The sequence below is a fragment of the Ascidia mentula genome, chromosome 1 (genome assembly GCF_947561715.1).
Source record: "Ascidia mentula chromosome 1, kaAscMent1.1, whole genome shotgun sequence".
NCBI lineage: Eukaryota > Metazoa > Chordata > Ascidiacea > Phlebobranchia > Ascidiidae > Ascidia > Ascidia mentula.
This window is the reverse complement of record NC_138566.1, coordinates 5,561,198-5,576,817: the sequence shown is the minus strand read 5'-3', so window position 1 is coordinate 5,576,817 and position 15,620 is coordinate 5,561,198. Positions and strand designations below refer to the sequence as shown.

Genomic DNA, 15,620 nt, shown 5'->3' with positions numbered 1-15,620 from the left:
GGCAAAAACATGACCACGAACAGTTAAAATGGATGAGCTGTCTGCGCAGTCATGCGATATGTTCTTGGCTTCAAGCTTGACCGATTTTGCCTTGAAAGGTTGTTTGCGCTTTTCGAATCTTGGTTGTGATCGTGGGGTAAACAGATGAGTTGGTCGGTTGCAAGGTGTAGGCATATTATGCTTTTCAGAATTTAGCATGTACGCCAGTTTATACTGTGAACATAAAAAATGTTAGCATGCATTGCTGCTGAACTGCTAGGCTTGTGTCATTTATGTAACAGAGCAGTTTATTGGTTTAGTTTTGTTGATGTACCCCAAAACTTGTGAAAGTTAGCACGAATAATTTTGAATAGATATGAAGTCCAATAAAATGTCTCTGAAAAAGAGTGGTGTAAACAACTCAAAGCGCGAAGTGAAAATCAAGTTTGCAATTTTTGAGTTCGCTGTTGTCCTAGTGTTCGGTGCCTTCAATTCGCTGATCACTCTGCAGTCGAGCGTTCACATTGTTGACGGACTGGGTGAGTTTTTTGAAAGTCGACAACATTGGTGGTAGGTCAACATGCAGGTGATGACCTTGCTTTGCGTTTCCACCTAAAAAAATCTTCAAAAACAAATCGGCAAAAAATTTCCTGTGTTTTTTTGGGTTTTTATTTCTCGTTAACTTCACATCGGTTCTGTCCTACTTAGTTTTGATTTCTATGATTTAATCAACCCAATCGAGGATGTGTGTCTAAATATTTTATATCACATGGTCATCTACCTTATTGTTCTAAGTAGGTAATTGCTAGGAATTTAGACGTTGTAAAAGTGCGACAAAATATACGCTGAATATTAAATGTTATGATTTACGGTTGCAAACGGAAGCTGTGATAAATTTGACAGTCGTGCCCTTGGCTGTGTACCCCTGGTTTATATGATAGGTAACTGAGTGTATTCTACAGGTGTGTGGTCTGGCACTGCTATTTACATCACCTCAGCAATATTCGGTATCACCTTCACACCGGTTGTTATCCAGCTTCTCGGTCTGAAAAGGACTGTTGCGTGCGCTTACTTTTTTTACCTGCTCTACACGTGCGCAAACTGCTATCCAAGTAAGATTACCCGCTGTAACAATTTCCATTTCATCAGGGGTGGTCAAAGTTCGGCCACATGCGACTCGCTACGTTAATGCGACAAAACGCCCACATATATCACAGTTTGATTCCAGCAACGCTACATGTTACTTGTGTTATGTGCTGAGTAGTTACAAAAGTTTGTCACATTTTACACGACATTTGTAGATTTTTTAGAGACAAGCTCGCTTACGTGTAACGATACTTCGCTTTATATCGCAGCCACAGTTGGTAAAATTTCGTTGAAAATGGAGGCATACGATTTTTGTGGAAATTCGGTTTCATGAATCAATTAACGCTGGAGGCAGTATTGATAAACATCATGCGTTACGGTTTCTATTAATTACCCAAAAAATATATGTAAAAGTGGGCGTTTTTGTGGCTGACAAAATTTTGCAAACGCGCGGATAAACAAGCTTTAAATTTCGCCCCAGAGCACAAAAACTTTGGGCGCCCCTGCACTACATCACTTGTACCATTGTATGACTGGTTAGAATTATTTAGGCCGTGAATGCAGATAACGCAATAAAGTATATCCTTTTCCTGGCACATAAAAGCCTATATTATATGCAGATATCTACTTGTTTGCAACGTTGGGCGTTTTTGTTGGAATGGCTGAAGCGTCGTGCTGGCCAGCCTTCATGGTGTATTGTGTGCATTATGGACGCAGATACGCCAAGCTTACTGGCAAGCCCCGCGACTACCACAACTCCCAGTTTCTTGGATATTTCTATTCCATGATGTTTGTGGCAATGGTAAAGTGGCTGTTCAACAACAAAAAACTTAGTTACAGACAATACGATAAAATACAGAAGGAAATGAGCTGTGATGATCAGTGACCTTCATCAGACTGTCATCAGGGTCGGTCCTACAATTGGCCAAAACGAGCTCCGCGTTTAAGAGGGAGTTCCACATTAACGGTCAAATCTTTTAAGATCCTTTTGTGGGGTATTATTGCTAGAACACAGGCCCCGCATTCTTTTTTTGGACCGGCCCTGCAGTAAGAGCCCACTGTTTAGGCCTATAGGGTCTCACTTGTCAGAATCTAGCGGGCGTGTGTCAGAATGTTGTGTCCCCCTGAATTAAAATAACACAGCACAACATTACCCCAACTTACATAAACGGACTGAACAAAAAAAAACTTGGAGATATATCGATTCTTGTATAGCGTCCAACCTCTTCCCATTATTTTCCTGACAAAAAAGTATGTATTGGAAATTGTGAAAGAAAAGCAATTCGCATGTTTTGAAACCTGCATACGATTTCTGAAGATTATTTTATGCCGTGGGTTGTGTCTGTTGAATTCCTGGCTTTTCATAAAGAAAAACTCTGTTTCAGATGCTCAGCAACATCCTAACCTACTGCGTCCTTTACGTCGGAAGATCACCGAAAAATTCCCAAACAAACAACACGGATTCAACTAACTCCGTCCACTTACGTGACTTCTCTGTTTGCGGTGTAAATGATTGCCAGGACCCGAATGCGACCCAAGAAAATGTAGCTCAGTACGTTCCTCCGCAAACGACGCTGTATATCTTGTTTGGAAGCTTTGGTGCGATGATACTCGCGGCTACGGCAGTTCACATTCTGTTCACAGACAATCCCGATCCCAGTCTAGAAGCGAAACCAACCGTTGTTAAAAATGAAGATGCACAGAAGTGTTATGTAAATACGGTGGAGTCAGATGAAGATCAAGCTATCTCTCACAACGTCAAAACCGTGGAGAATATCGACCCGAACGGTTTGGATGTTGAACTCCCAGGTCATTACGCACAAGACAAAGAATTGAACAAAGATCGTAATGTTAAACTGAACAGGAAAAAAGTAAGTTTGGAAAAAGTTTTTTAGCGAATAGTTTTTCCCTTAAATTTAATCTTTTTTACTCTAGTTAAACTCAAGTTAAGCGTACATTTTTGCTGCACCGTCATGATATCTTCGTTTGTTGAAACTTTACTTATTTAAATTACTTATTTAAAAATAGGTAATTGACTGCTAACATTTATGTTGTTCTTCCAAATAATAGCTTAAGGCAAGAAATAAAGGAACATAAATTTAAATTAAAAAAATAAATATGATTTCTTCTTTATTTCTGTCAGAATTACATTCGCCTGGCTTTATCGTCACTAAAAGAAACCCTTCAACAAATGGTTCGACCGAAACAGCTTCTGATAATGCCCATCAGCTTTTACTCGGGCGTCATGCAAATGTTTATATTCGGAGAGATGCCAAGAGCATTTGGCTCGTGTATACTCGGCGTGGACCAGGTTAAGCCCTGAATTTCCACCAACATCATAAACAATATTGAAAAAAAGTAGAAAAATGTCTTTGACTGATGACAAGCTTTTTTGCAGGTTGGTCTGTGCATCCTTGCTTATAGTGGAGTCGATGCTTGTTCATCGGTCCTTGTCGGCAAAATATCTTCCAGAACCGGAAATCACGTCCCCTTGTGTGTTGCTATGGTGATAGACATTGGAACTGCAATGTTTTGCCTTTTGTGGGTGCCGACTGACTCTACAAAGTGGCTTGTGTACTGTTTATTTGGCGTGACCGGAATTACAGATGGAATTCGTTTGACCATGACCACAGGTAAAAGTGTACATTTATCTTTCTCAAGGCTCGTGGGACCTGCTCCAAACCAGTAGGGTTTATATGTCTATTAAAAAAACTATAGAAGCGATCAAAATGTAAGCTCTACACACAAGTCCTTCGCGTGACTGCCGCGCATATTCTCAGGTAACCACACACAAGAGCAGTAATAAAAAACATATAGGCGGTCGCTAGAGGCGGTATGGAAATAATGATAAAAATATGTAACAAAGGAATCCCATTTTTGTGTTTTTAGATGTCCATGCTACATTCTTTCCCGAAAATCATGAGAAAGCCATGATGATTTGGTCGTTTTGTCTCTTTACTGGATATGCTTTTCAGTTTGGTTGGAGTACAGCGGTTTGCGTGCGATACAAGATCTACTTTCAAGTCGCCATATTGTTATTTGGAATGGCAACATATTGTCAGTAACTTGTGTTTTGCTGCGGATTTCAACAACGATTTTTAAACTTTTAATTTTTCTTAGGCGCCGCAGAATTCTTGCATCGCAAGGAGTCCACAGAAAAGAAACGTTAACGCGACCCACGGTGTTGTGCTAAAACATGTTTTTTTCATCAGTGTTGCTATGTGAATCCGACTGATACGCTACGAATGACATTTGGTGTGTTTTCTGACACGGTTGCCTGACAATAGCGAGTTGAATGCCGCTTGGGAGCAGTTTGTCCCCTTTTCGTCATGGTTGCAAAATTGCGCCTCACTGGTTTTGCGCCCCACTGGTTTTAAGCTAATACTACACGAGTCCTAGACCGCAAAACTCTTGTCTCATGTATTCAACTGTAGTCGTTCTGTTACCAGGTGTTTTCAAACAGTCCCCTTTAAGCGAAATATTAGTACCGTACTACATGCGAAAGTTGTTTGGTGGAAGTGTGTGAAAAAATATTATCCCCCAAAAATTTATTTCAATTTCCAGTGTGATTTGTGTTAAAACCTACATACTGTACATGTGCTTACTTGCAATGCAGTGTTCCACTTCGCTGTGTTTTATTCGTTTTTTTTTTTTAAAGCCTGATCTGTAGAATCGCAGGCAGACATGCTTAGAATGCTGCAATGTCCTTTGCCAGAAGTTCTCGTACTGTGCATCGCCACGCCCTGGTGCATCGCGTAACAACTTAAAACAAAAATATAAAGTTGTTATTTTGTTTTGCGTCGCCCAAATTGGGTCGCGGCCCATAGTTTGTTTTTAAAATTTCGTTTGTTTAGTTTGTTTTTCAACAGTACTGTGTTGAAATTACAAGAAAGCGTGGCAGACTTGTTTGATTACGTTTGTGTAAAAAACATTGCATGTGTCGAAAGCAATACTATACCTGAACACGCGTGACCAATCGATGAGCTGTCTGCTCAGTCATGCGATGTGTTTTAGGCTTCAAGGTTTACTGATTTTTCCTTGAAAACGAGTTTGCGCGTTTTGTATCTTGGTTGTGATTTTGGGGTAAACAGATGCCTGTTACAAGGTAAAGGTATATTATGCGTTTTAGAATTAAGCAAGCGATGAAGTACGCCAGTTTAGATGGACAGCATCAAAAAAATGTGTTGGCAGTAATGCTACTAAATCGTGTGTCATTTACATAAAAACGGTCTATTGATGCGATATGTTTTTGTCGATGTACCCCAAAAGTTGTGAAAGGTAGCATTTTTAATGGATATGAAGTCCAATAAAATGTCTCTGAAAAAGAGTGGTGTAAACAACTCAAAGCGCGAAGTGAAAATCAAGTTTGCAATTTTTGTGTTCGCCGTTGTCCTAGTGTTCGGTGCCTTCAATTCGCTGCTCACTCTGCAGTCGAGCGTTCACATAGTTGACGGATTAGGTGAGTTTTCTTGAAAGTCGACAACATTGGTGGTTGGTATGTCAACATGCAGGTGGTGACCTGCGTTTCCACCTAAAAAAATCTTTAAAATGATTGGGCAAATATTTCCTGTATGTTTTGTGGGTTTTCATTTCTCATTTACTTCACATAGTTTCTTTCCCATTTAGTTTTGATTTCTATGGTTTATGGACATATAAAATATTTTATATGACATGGTCACCTACATTATTATTCGAGTAACTGCTAGCAATTTAGACATTGTGAAGTGACAGAATATACGCGGGATATTACATGTTATGATTTACAGTTGCCGTTTTGCAACCGAAGCTGTGATAAATTTGATAGGCGTGCCCTTTGCTGTGTACCCCTCCTTTTTATGGTTGGTAACTGAGTGTAATCTACAGGTGTGGGGTCTGGCACTGCAATTTACATCTCCGCAGCAATATTCGGTATCACCTTCACACCGGTGGTTATCCAGCTTCTCGGTCTGAAATGGACTGTTGCGTGCGCTTACATTTTTTTCCTGCTCTACACGTGCGCAAATTGCTATCCAAGTAAGATTACCCGCTGTAACAATTTCCATTACATCAGGGTGCGCCCGCATGCGACTCGTGACATAAATGCAACAAAACAGGTATTACAGTTTGATTCCAGCAACGCTACTTATTACCTGCGTTATATGTGCTGATTAGTTACAAACGTTTGTCACATCTCACACTATAATTGTAGATTTTTTAGAGACTAACTCGCTTGCGTGTAACGATACTTCGCCATATATCGCAGCCACAGTTGCTAAAAAAATTGTTGAAAATGTACGCTTTATACGATATATGTGGAATTTCGGTTTAATGAAATAATTTAGCGCTGGAGGAGCATCAGTTACGGTTTCTATTAATTACCAAAAAATACATACAAAAGTGGGCGGTTTATGGCTGTCAAATTTTGCAAACGCGCAGATAAACAACTTTTAAATTGCACCCTAAAGCATCATAACTTTGGGCACCCCTGCAATACATCACTTGCACCACTCTATGACTGATTAGAACTATTTAGGTCGTAAACTATTTAGGCCGATAACGCAATAAAGTATAATCTTTTCCTGAGACATAAATGCCTACATTTTTTGCAGATACCTACTTGTTTGCAACGTTGGGTGTTTTTGTTGGAATGGCTGAAGTGTCGTGCTGGCCAGCCTTCATGGTGTATTGTGTGCATTATGGACGCAGATACGCCAAGCTTACTGGCAAGCCCCGCGACTACCACAACTCCCAGTTTCTTGGAAATCTCTTTTCCATGTTGTATGTGGCAATGGTAAAGTGGCTGTTCAACAACAAAAAACTTAGTTACAGAAAATACGACGAAAATACAGAAGAAATGAGCTGTAATGATAAGTAAGCTCCATTAGACAACCATCAGGGGCGGTCCTATAAGCACATTTGTTCGATTTGGCCAAAACGAGTTCCACAAAAACGGTCAAATCTTTTGAGATCTTTTTGTAGGGTATTTTTGGTAAAACACAAGCCCCGCATTCCTTTTTTTGGACCGACCCTGCAGACAGTGCCCACCGTTTAGGCCCAGGTCTCACATTTCCGAATCTAGCAATCTAGCGCGCGTGCTGTGTTGTGCACCCCTGAACTAAAGTAACACAGCACAACATTAACCACACAAGCGAACTCAACAAAAAACAAAACCATGGCGATGGGTTGAGTCTGTTACATTACTGGTTCTTCATAAGGAAATAATCTGTTTCAGATGCTTAGCAACATCCTGACCTACTGCATCCTTTTCGTCGGAAGATCACCGAAAAATTCCCAAACAAACAACACGGATTCAACGGACTCTGTCAAATTACATGATTTCTCTGTTTGCGGCGTAAATGATTGCCAGGACCCGAATGCGACCCGAGAAAATGTAGCGCAGTATGTTCCTCCGCAAACGACGCTGTATATCTTGTTTGGAAGCTTTGGTGTGATAATACTCGCGGCTACGGCAGTTCACATTCTGTTCACAGACAATCCCGATCCAAGTCTAGAATCGAAACCAATCGTTGTTAAAAGGGAAGATGCATCGAAGTGTTACGTAAATACGGTGGAGTCAGATGAAGATCAAACTGTATCACACAATGTTAAAGCCGTGGAGAATTTTGACCAGACCAACCCGAACGGTTTGGTTGTTGAACTCCCAGGTCATTACGCACAAGACAAAGAAATGAACGAAGATCGTAATGTTGAACCGAAAAGGAAAAAAGTAAGTTTGGAAAATTTTTTTGAGCGAATGGATTTCCACTTAAGATTAATCTTTTTCACTCTTGTTAACTTTGCTGTACCGTCATGATATCTTCGTTTGTTAAAACTTTAACTTATCTGCTGAAAAGTGGGTAATTGACTGCTAACATTTATGTTGTTCTTCCAAATAATAGCTCAAGGCAAGAAATGAATGAACATAAGTTTGAATTAAAAAAATGAATGATTTCTTCTTATCCCCTGTCAGAATTACATTCGTCTGGCTTTATCGTCACTAAAAGAAACCCTTCAACAAATGGTTCGACCGAAACAGCTTCTGATAATGCCCTTCAGCTTCTACACGGGTTTCATGCAAGTCTTTATATACGGAGAGATGCCAAGAGCATTTGGCTCGTGTATACTCGGCGTGGACCAGGTTAAGCCCTGAATTTACTATATCCGAAAATCTAATCACTTCAAGCAACATCATAAATAACATTGAAAAAGAGTAGAAAAGTGTGTTTGACTTATGACAAGCTTTTTGGCAGGTTGGTTTGTGCATCCTTGCTTTTAGTGGAGCTAATGCTTGCTCATCGATTCTTGTCGGCAAAATATCTTCTCGTACCGGAAATCACGTCCCCTTGGGTGTTGCTATGGTGATAGACATTGGAACTGCATTATTTTGCCTTTTGTGGGTGCCGACCAACTCTACAAAGTGGCTTGTGTACTGTTTATTTGGCGTGGCAGGAATTACTTCTGGAATTCGTGTGACCATGACCACAGGTAAAAGAACATATACTTATATATTGCTATATGGAAAGTATCCTAATTTTGTGTTTTTAGATGTCCATGCTAGATTCTTTCCCGAGGATCATGAGAAAGCTATGATGGTTTGGTCGTTTTGTCACTTCACTGGATATGCTTTGCAGTTTGGTTGGAGTACGGCGGTTTGCGTGCGATACAAGATCTACTTCCAAGTCGCTTTATTGTTATTTGGAATGGCAACCTATGGTCAGTAACTTGTGTTTTGCTGCGGATTTCAACAACGTTATTGAACCTTTTTCATTTTTCCTAGTCGCTGCCGAATTCTTGCATCGCAAGGAGTCCACAGAAAAGAAACGTTAACGCGATCTCGGTGCTCAAACATTTTTTTTTCATCAGTGTTGCTATGTGAATCCGACTGATACGCTACGAATGACATTTGGTGTGTTTTCTGACACGGTTGCGTGGCAATAGCGAGTTGAATGTCGCTTAAGAGCAGTTTGTTCCCTTTTCGTTATGGTTGGAAAATATCGCCTTGCGCCCGACTGGTTTTAAGCTAGACGGTAAAACTCTTGTCTCATGTATTTAAATGTAGTCGTTCTGTTGACTTCTTTGTCGCGAAACCGGTTGTTTTCAAACAGTCCACTTAAAGTGATATATTGTAGCCCATACAAAAGTTGTTTGGTAGAGGTGTGTGCAAAGGTGAAGCGCACCATTATACACATATTAATTACTAATTTATCTTAATTTTCAAACTGTAACTTAAACAAGTTTTGACATACTGTGCACTTGCTTAATTGCAATACAGTTTTACACATCGCTGTATTTTATTAGTTTATTTTAGGGAAATAAGGAATAAATTAGAACTGTTTACAGAAGATTTTTTAAACCCTGGCGTGTAGAATCGCAGACAGAAATGCTTACGATGCTGCATTGTTCTAAAGTTCTTCTGGCATAGAAGTTCATACTGTGCATCGCGACGCCCTGGCGCGTCGTGTGACAAATTAAAACAAAAAAGAATAAAATTGTAAAAATCATCCTGAATAATTTATGTGCGTCGAAAGTGCGGTATATCATTGTTTCCGGTTGCGGGCTTGCCAAAAAACTTACACCAAAGAAAGAAACAATCTTCGTTCGATTTCTGTGTGACAGTGATTTTTGAACTTATTCTCCTGTGGTTAATTACTTTTAACGTTAGTCATATATTTTCATTATATATTGCTAGTAGAGCACTTTCCTTGTTAGACTCTTTATCAGTTGCTGAACGATATTCAAGATAAGCAATGTGGAGCAAATAATATGAATTTGTGTATAAGCTGCAGACTGCACTGATGAGACCTTTTAGGTCGAAACAGTGGCCATCTGTCTGCAGCTTATACACGATATTCAAGATGTCCGTGGCTTGAGTTTTTAAAATAAACAAAAACAACTCAGCAAATTTTGTCTTTTAATAAAATTATTTGAACATTTGGAATGAGCTTTTGTTATATTTTTTGCCCAGTATTTTTATAGTAGAGTTGTACGTAATAACATCACATGGACAGTGAACTATGGAAGATTGCGTGAGAGATGATATTATTCCCGGGTTCGTCCGACTTGACGGCGGTATCTTATTTGCGACGTTGACGTCGAACTTAATATAAAGTAATTTCCTGCTCTCTGAAACGCCACTTTATTTTTGTTCGCTCCCAGAAAAACGCGACCGCATCGTTGTCTGGTCCCATTAAATCACACCCGCAGATTGTACGCTTTCATTTGATATTTTCGCATCAGTAGTTTTATTGAGGAAGCATTTTTCTTACAATTGCATCGCGTGCTGAAGGTTTCGATCGACTTGGTATTTTGATGCTGGATTCATGTAAAACTTACAAACACCTTTGTCATTTTTTTCCTTGTCAGTAAATCCCCATAAAAAGCCTGCATGATAGAGCTGAAGAGTAGAATAAGTTTAGATACAATTTTGATTGTGAAATTGTGTTAGTTTGCGAAATGTCATCAATCAAAATGTAAATTAGCTTAGGCGCCTGCTGACCATTGGTAATGGTAAACTTTGTAACAATAATCGTTCTAACTTGTGTTTATCGAATTTACCTAATCTGAGGCATCGTGAATAATTACGTTGAGATACAGAATAAGTTATGACAGATTATTTTCTGCAATTTGAAATGTCTTCGTAAAATATGACTACCTCCAAAAATAAGTTAGCATAATACAAACTCACATGAACGGGACTTTAAACCACAAGTAACGCAGGGAAAGTTGGAAAGATTTCCAACGCGTTGTTAACAAATTAAAGAGCGCTGGGTCATCAGCCCACACGTTCCAGATAATTTGGATCTGACATCACAGAGGTGTATAAGTTTAAAAATCTCGCCTAGATTTTTCATGCGTGGGAGTTTAAACGTCTGACAGAATCGCCTTCAATTTTTCAAATAAGTTGGATTAATTTTTTAATTTTAAGTAGGGTCTCTAATCTGTGCCTCGTTTTTTAAAAAGAAACATCAAAAACATCATTTTCAGTAGAAAAGTTGCTGCATATTTCGTGTGTGTCACCGGAACTGTTTAATCACTATCACGACCTTATCACTATCCAATCATTTAAATTAGAGTTTCTAACCAGAGTGTTCATAACTCGTTGAAAGAAGAGACAACATATTGGTTACTGTAATGTGTCAATGTGTGACGTTTTTGTGAGTTCGTATTTTCCCTTACTTTCTGGATTTGTCTGAGAGTAAACTAACTTCCTTTCATTGATATTCAGATGCAGCTTATTTTGTACCACCGCATTTATTTACAATGCTTCAGACTAGGTGATTTCGCTAAACACACGTCAAGAGCATTAAACTACAGTACAAACTCACATTAAGAAACAACAAGATGGCAAAAGTAATAATTTCATTATCAAAAGTGCAACTGTATTCCGTTTTTAGCTTCGAGGTCGATAATGCAAGGTTTCAAGAAAAACTTGTGCACAGAAAACTACTGATGCGAAAAGAAAACGATTGCAAAAATAATTACCACTAGTCAGCACGTTTCATTTACTCGCTTTCAGATTTCTCAGATCAAAATTTGTTGCAGTGTTTCAAATGCAGTGTTTTGATTGGCGTATAGATGTTTTCATCAAAATGCAATACAAGCACGTACATACACTGCAGCCTGCCTATCGACGAAAGTTTGAACATCAAGTTTAGTATAGAAGGTCAAAAGGAGTGTAACTTTAATCCATCTGCTGGGCTGGGATGCCATCATGCCCAGTTTTCTTGATAGTCGTAGATTTTCTTTGTTTCTTTAAACACGTGGAGAAAATCTAAAATTTCACTTCTAAACTTATCTGCAAGTCTGAGAAAAGTCATTAAATTTACTTTGCCTGACGTTTGAATAGGAAATGGTGGCATTTTTAGCATCTACCGCATACAATAGGGTGTTGACATGGTTGTTGTGATCCTAACAACATACTTACCTTGTAGGAACATCTACGCTTGATAAAACAGAAAAAAATTGGTTCGTACCCTATTTTCGATACGGTAAGTGATACACTGCAAGCGATGTATCGAAAGGAGAAAAGGGATGTGAAGCTCAAATTCGGGTTATTTATGGCTGCTGTTGTTCTAACCATGGGGTCGTATTACTCGATGCTCACTCTGCAGTCAAGCGTGAACATCGTCAACGGCGTTGGTACAATATGTTGGAAATTGTTTGTTATTTTGTGGTCAACTTACTACGAACCACCGCACGTGTTGTTGCGTAAAAACTTCCAGTTATTACTTTAGATGAGAACACCGAGTATATGTTGTTAAGAATTCGTTTCAATTCATTATGGGTGAAGAAATTCAAACTTTCAAATACAAGATTGTGTGCGATAACTGAAATACACGATGAGTAAAATGATAATTTGTATCAATTTCATCAGTATTTTTTCAGGGGTGACATCAACCACGGCTCTTTATTCAACCACAACTATATTCATCGTCGTAGGCACTCCGGTAGTTTTCCTGTTTATTGGTGTTAAACGAGCGCTCACAGCCGCTTACCTCATTCACTTTCTCTACATGAGCTCAAATTACTACCGAAGTGGGTAAAATTTCATTCGCGGTTACGTTATGATTGTATTCAGCTTTTTTGGTCAAAACAACAAAATTTCAAACAAACACGACGTACAAATAGTTTTGAATGACATATTTGTTTGAAAAAAAGATATAATATAAGACATAATATTGTACATTATATATAGTTTATATATAGTTATATATTTATAGTTTAAATGTTATGATTCAGACATCTACATGTTGACCATCAGTGGAGCGCTTGTAGGAATAGGTGAAGCCATCACTTGGCCTGCCTTCATGATTTATTCCGTACATTTTGGTCGAAGATACGCCAGGTTTGGAAAGAAGGAATGTAAATTCTACAACACCCAATTCCTTGGATATTTTTCATGTGTTTTGTACTTATCATCGGTAAGTTTACAATGGAGTAAGGTAATCAGCAAATTTTTTTGGAATCATCCTTAAGTCACAAAAGACTTTGTTGCAAGAAACTTTCTGTTACAGGTTATGTGCCACCTGATGACCTATTGCATTCTCTATGTTGGAGGCCCTAATCGTGTTTTCCTCACAAACTCAACCAACCCGAACGAAACATCAAAACAACGCGACTTTTCTATTTGTGGCGCCAACGATTGTCAGGACCCGAACGTAACGCAACAAAATCTGGCCCAGTACGTCCCACCTCAAACCACACTTTACATCATGTTTGGTGTTTTCATGGGTCTGATTCTAATCGCTGTAACAATTCAGGGGTTCTTCGTTGAAACACCTGAATTAGGAGCGGGGGTAAAAATTAGAAAACGTAGTAACAGCGTTTCTCTAAAAGGTGTTTGCAACAAGATAGAACAGGATGAGAAAGTTTATCGTAAGACTGTAAGCATAGTTGATACCACGATATGAAGCCCGCCTTGCATTCAACATGAACTTCCAGCATCTTCCCAACCTATTGAAAGTCAAAGAGACGACGTTGCTGTTCACGAGGATTGTAAAGTGAAGGTAACTTATACATAAAGTGCTATTTGGATGTTATTGTACCCAGTGTGTGATTGTGAAAATTTAATGTTGTTTAATTTTGCATGCACTTTTTACTCAAATTCTATACTTCGTATATCAAGAAATATGTACTTGCTTCAAAGGGGTTTCATCTGGCAGTATATTCTCTGCAAAGTACATTTCGCCAGATGTTGAAAATCAAACAAGTTCTCATAATCCCCACTTCATTTAGCCTTGGTGTAATGCATGGGTTCATCTTCGTCGAAATGCCAAGATCCCTAACCTCTTGCATTCTTGGTGTTGACCAGGTATGTAAATAGTTTATTTTGTTGTGCTTTGTGTACGATACAGTTATTTTTCTTACTTCAAGGTGCCTCTATGTATGGCCACGTTCAGTGCCATTAATGCCTTTATCGCATTTTATGTTGGGAAATTATCCGGAAAATATGGATTTCGGTTGCCGCTTTTGGTTTGTACACTGCTTGAAATGGCAACATTTTTAACTATTTTGTTCTGGAGTGCAACTGAAACCTCCAAGTGGATTGTTTACTGCCTATTCGGGTTGATGGGTATTGCAAACGGAATTCGTTCCCCCATTAGTGCAGGTATTTTGCATCAGTACGTGCTCTTTTCATTGGTTTAAATAAATTGAAAACATATCGATAAATACATATGATATTTAACTTCCTTTATTAAGCTTGTAATGTAATTGTTGTTGAACCAAAATATATACACAGATTTTGCGAATCTCTGACGTAATTAAAAATATTCTACTATATTTAACAGCCGCCCACGCTGCCTTCTTTCCTGACAATCAGAAGACATCTATGGTGCTTTGGTCGCTGTTTCTGATGTTCGGTTATGCATTTCAATCTGGTTGGAGCACGGTAGTTTGCGTAAGATACAAGATCTACTTTCAACTCGTTCTGTTGATATTTAGCATGGCAGCTTTCAGTAAGTTTTTGCTTCCGTACAGCTGTTTTTGTGTTTAAATCTTAGTTTGTTTTACCAGGTGTCGCAGAATGCAAAAACAGTAAAACGATGACGATTGCCTGAAGCGTTCTATTATCGCCCTCTAATGTCTGCAAAGTAAAGATATTTAAGACTGGTTCTTATTTTTTTGGAAAACAAGTATTTTTGGAAAACATTCCATAACAACATGGTTAAAAAGGACACGAAAAGTGGCAACTAAAATCCATAGTTTCATGATAATTACAATATAACTATACGGGTCCAGGCATGGAGCCACTTTGAAAAAAAAAAACTTCGAATTTCCTACTGCGTAGTTTGTGATAAAGTAAAATATCTTTATTCTTGACTAGGAATGGAATCCAATTTGTGACACGAAATATAAAATTTGGAAAACTAGAAGCTGTTTATAATGTGACGAACAGTATTTAGATTTTTTGTGACATCCTACTTCATGCAAACCTACTTCTAACCTCTGCAGAATGGAAATTACTTCCTGATGACTTTTTAACAAACTCATGTAATGTTACGATATTATAGTTGAAATACACGACGGAAAAAAGGAATAAAAGATCAAAATGTCTTACTGAACCATAAAATTGTAACGCAGTAATATTTCATGCCATATGTGAAGGTTACTTGGCAAGTTGTGCGCTTGCGCACCAGTGTACCTTGGCCACAATATACCCCGGGAAACCACAGAGCCTCCTGTAGCTCCGTTAGTGGAACGTTGGGCCTGGTAAGCCCAGGGTCGTGAGTTTAAACCTCACCGGGAGCTTGATTTTTCTAATCTTGCTCCGACTTTACAGGAAAAAGTGGCTGATCCAGCTAGGCTGCAATGCCTGCAAACCTAATGAACCATACAATTGTATGTTCTTTTTCTACTGCGTATTCTTTCTCAGTGGTGGTATTTTAATTGTTATAGCCGTATTTTACGGTCACAAGTATTGTTGTCCTGTAGTAACGATTCAACGAAAGTGTTAATGTTTGAAACGAGTAGAAAGTTCCGCAAAATAATTTTACCGTTGAAATTTTTCAAAACTATACTTGTCCCAATGGATGAGTGAACGAACGGATCTCAGCTTTGGTGACGATCTTGTTAGC

General features: G+C 38.7%; 4 protein-coding genes across 4 annotated transcripts; all 4 read left to right on the top strand.

The window, feature by feature from the left end:
• Positions 1–155: 155 nt before the first annotated feature.
• LOC145895358 (protein unc-93 homolog A-like) lies at positions 156–4,967 on the top strand. Its single transcript, XM_082984157.1, has 8 exons — positions 156–518; positions 942–1,091; positions 1,686–1,867; positions 2,451–2,936; positions 3,209–3,376; positions 3,464–3,698; positions 3,955–4,122; positions 4,186–4,967. Exons 1-8 carry the CDS (start codon positions 356–358, stop codon positions 4,233–4,235), a joined length of 1,602 nt encoding a protein of 533 aa, XP_082840283.1. The 5' UTR covers positions 156–355; the 3' UTR covers positions 4,236–4,967.
• A 123-nt stretch (positions 4,968–5,090) lies between these two features.
• On the top strand, positions 5,091–9,878 carry LOC145895352 (protein unc-93 homolog A-like). Its single transcript, XM_082984145.1, has 8 exons — positions 5,091–5,524; positions 5,929–6,078; positions 6,654–6,835; positions 7,277–7,771; positions 8,015–8,182; positions 8,295–8,529; positions 8,590–8,757; positions 8,822–9,878. Exons 1-8 carry the CDS (start codon positions 5,356–5,358, stop codon positions 8,869–8,871), a joined length of 1,617 nt encoding a protein of 538 aa, XP_082840271.1. The 5' UTR covers positions 5,091–5,355; the 3' UTR covers positions 8,872–9,878.
• Positions 9,879–11,980: 2,102 nt separating this feature from the next.
• On the top strand, positions 11,981–13,454 carry LOC145897389 (protein unc-93 homolog A-like). The gene is made up of 4 exons (XM_082985699.1): positions 11,981–12,183; positions 12,430–12,579; positions 12,784–12,965; positions 13,059–13,454. Exons 1-4 carry the CDS (start codon positions 12,054–12,056, stop codon positions 13,452–13,454), a joined length of 858 nt encoding a protein of 285 aa, XP_082841825.1. The 5' UTR covers positions 11,981–12,053.
• LOC145913167 (protein unc-93 homolog A-like) lies at positions 13,277–14,699 on the top strand. The gene is made up of 5 exons (XM_083000732.1): positions 13,277–13,550; positions 13,691–13,855; positions 13,918–14,152; positions 14,334–14,501; positions 14,560–14,699. Exons 2-5 carry the CDS (start codon positions 13,736–13,738, stop codon positions 14,601–14,603), a joined length of 567 nt encoding a protein of 188 aa, XP_082856858.1. The 5' UTR covers positions 13,277–13,550; positions 13,691–13,735; the 3' UTR covers positions 14,604–14,699.
• Positions 14,700–15,620: the final 921 nt, after the last annotated feature.

Coding starts and splice junctions, on each gene's coding strand:
- LOC145895352 (XM_082984145.1), top strand. CDS start 5,356: ATGGATATGAAGTCCAATAAAATGTCTCTGAAAAAGAGTGGTGTAAAC. Junction 5,525..5,928: donor TCACATAGTTGACGGATTAG/GTGAGTTTTCTT, acceptor TGTAATCTACAG/GTGTGGGGTCTGGCACTGCA. Junction 7,772..8,014: donor TTGAACCGAAAAGGAAAAAA/GTAAGTTTGGAA, acceptor ATCCCCTGTCAG/AATTACATTCGTCTGGCTTT.
- LOC145897389 (XM_082985699.1), top strand. CDS start 12,054: ATGTATCGAAAGGAGAAAAGGGATGTGAAGCTCAAATTCGGGTTATTT. Junction 12,184..12,429: donor GAACATCGTCAACGGCGTTG/GTACAATATGTT, acceptor GTATTTTTTCAG/GGGTGACATCAACCACGGCT. Junction 12,580..12,783: donor GAGCTCAAATTACTACCGAA/GTGGGTAAAATT, acceptor GTTATGATTCAG/ACATCTACATGTTGACCATC.
- LOC145913167 (XM_083000732.1), top strand. CDS start 13,736: ATGTTGAAAATCAAACAAGTTCTCATAATCCCCACTTCATTTAGCCTT. Junction 14,153..14,333: donor TCGTTCCCCCATTAGTGCAG/GTATTTTGCATC, acceptor TATATTTAACAG/CCGCCCACGCTGCCTTCTTT. Junction 14,502..14,559: donor ATTTAGCATGGCAGCTTTCA/GTAAGTTTTTGC, acceptor TTGTTTTACCAG/GTGTCGCAGAATGCAAAAAC.
- LOC145895358 (XM_082984157.1), top strand. CDS start 356: ATGAAGTCCAATAAAATGTCTCTGAAAAAGAGTGGTGTAAACAACTCA. Junction 519..941: donor TCACATTGTTGACGGACTGG/GTGAGTTTTTTG, acceptor TGTATTCTACAG/GTGTGTGGTCTGGCACTGCT. Junction 3,377..3,463: donor GTATACTCGGCGTGGACCAG/GTTAAGCCCTGA, acceptor GCTTTTTTGCAG/GTTGGTCTGTGCATCCTTGC.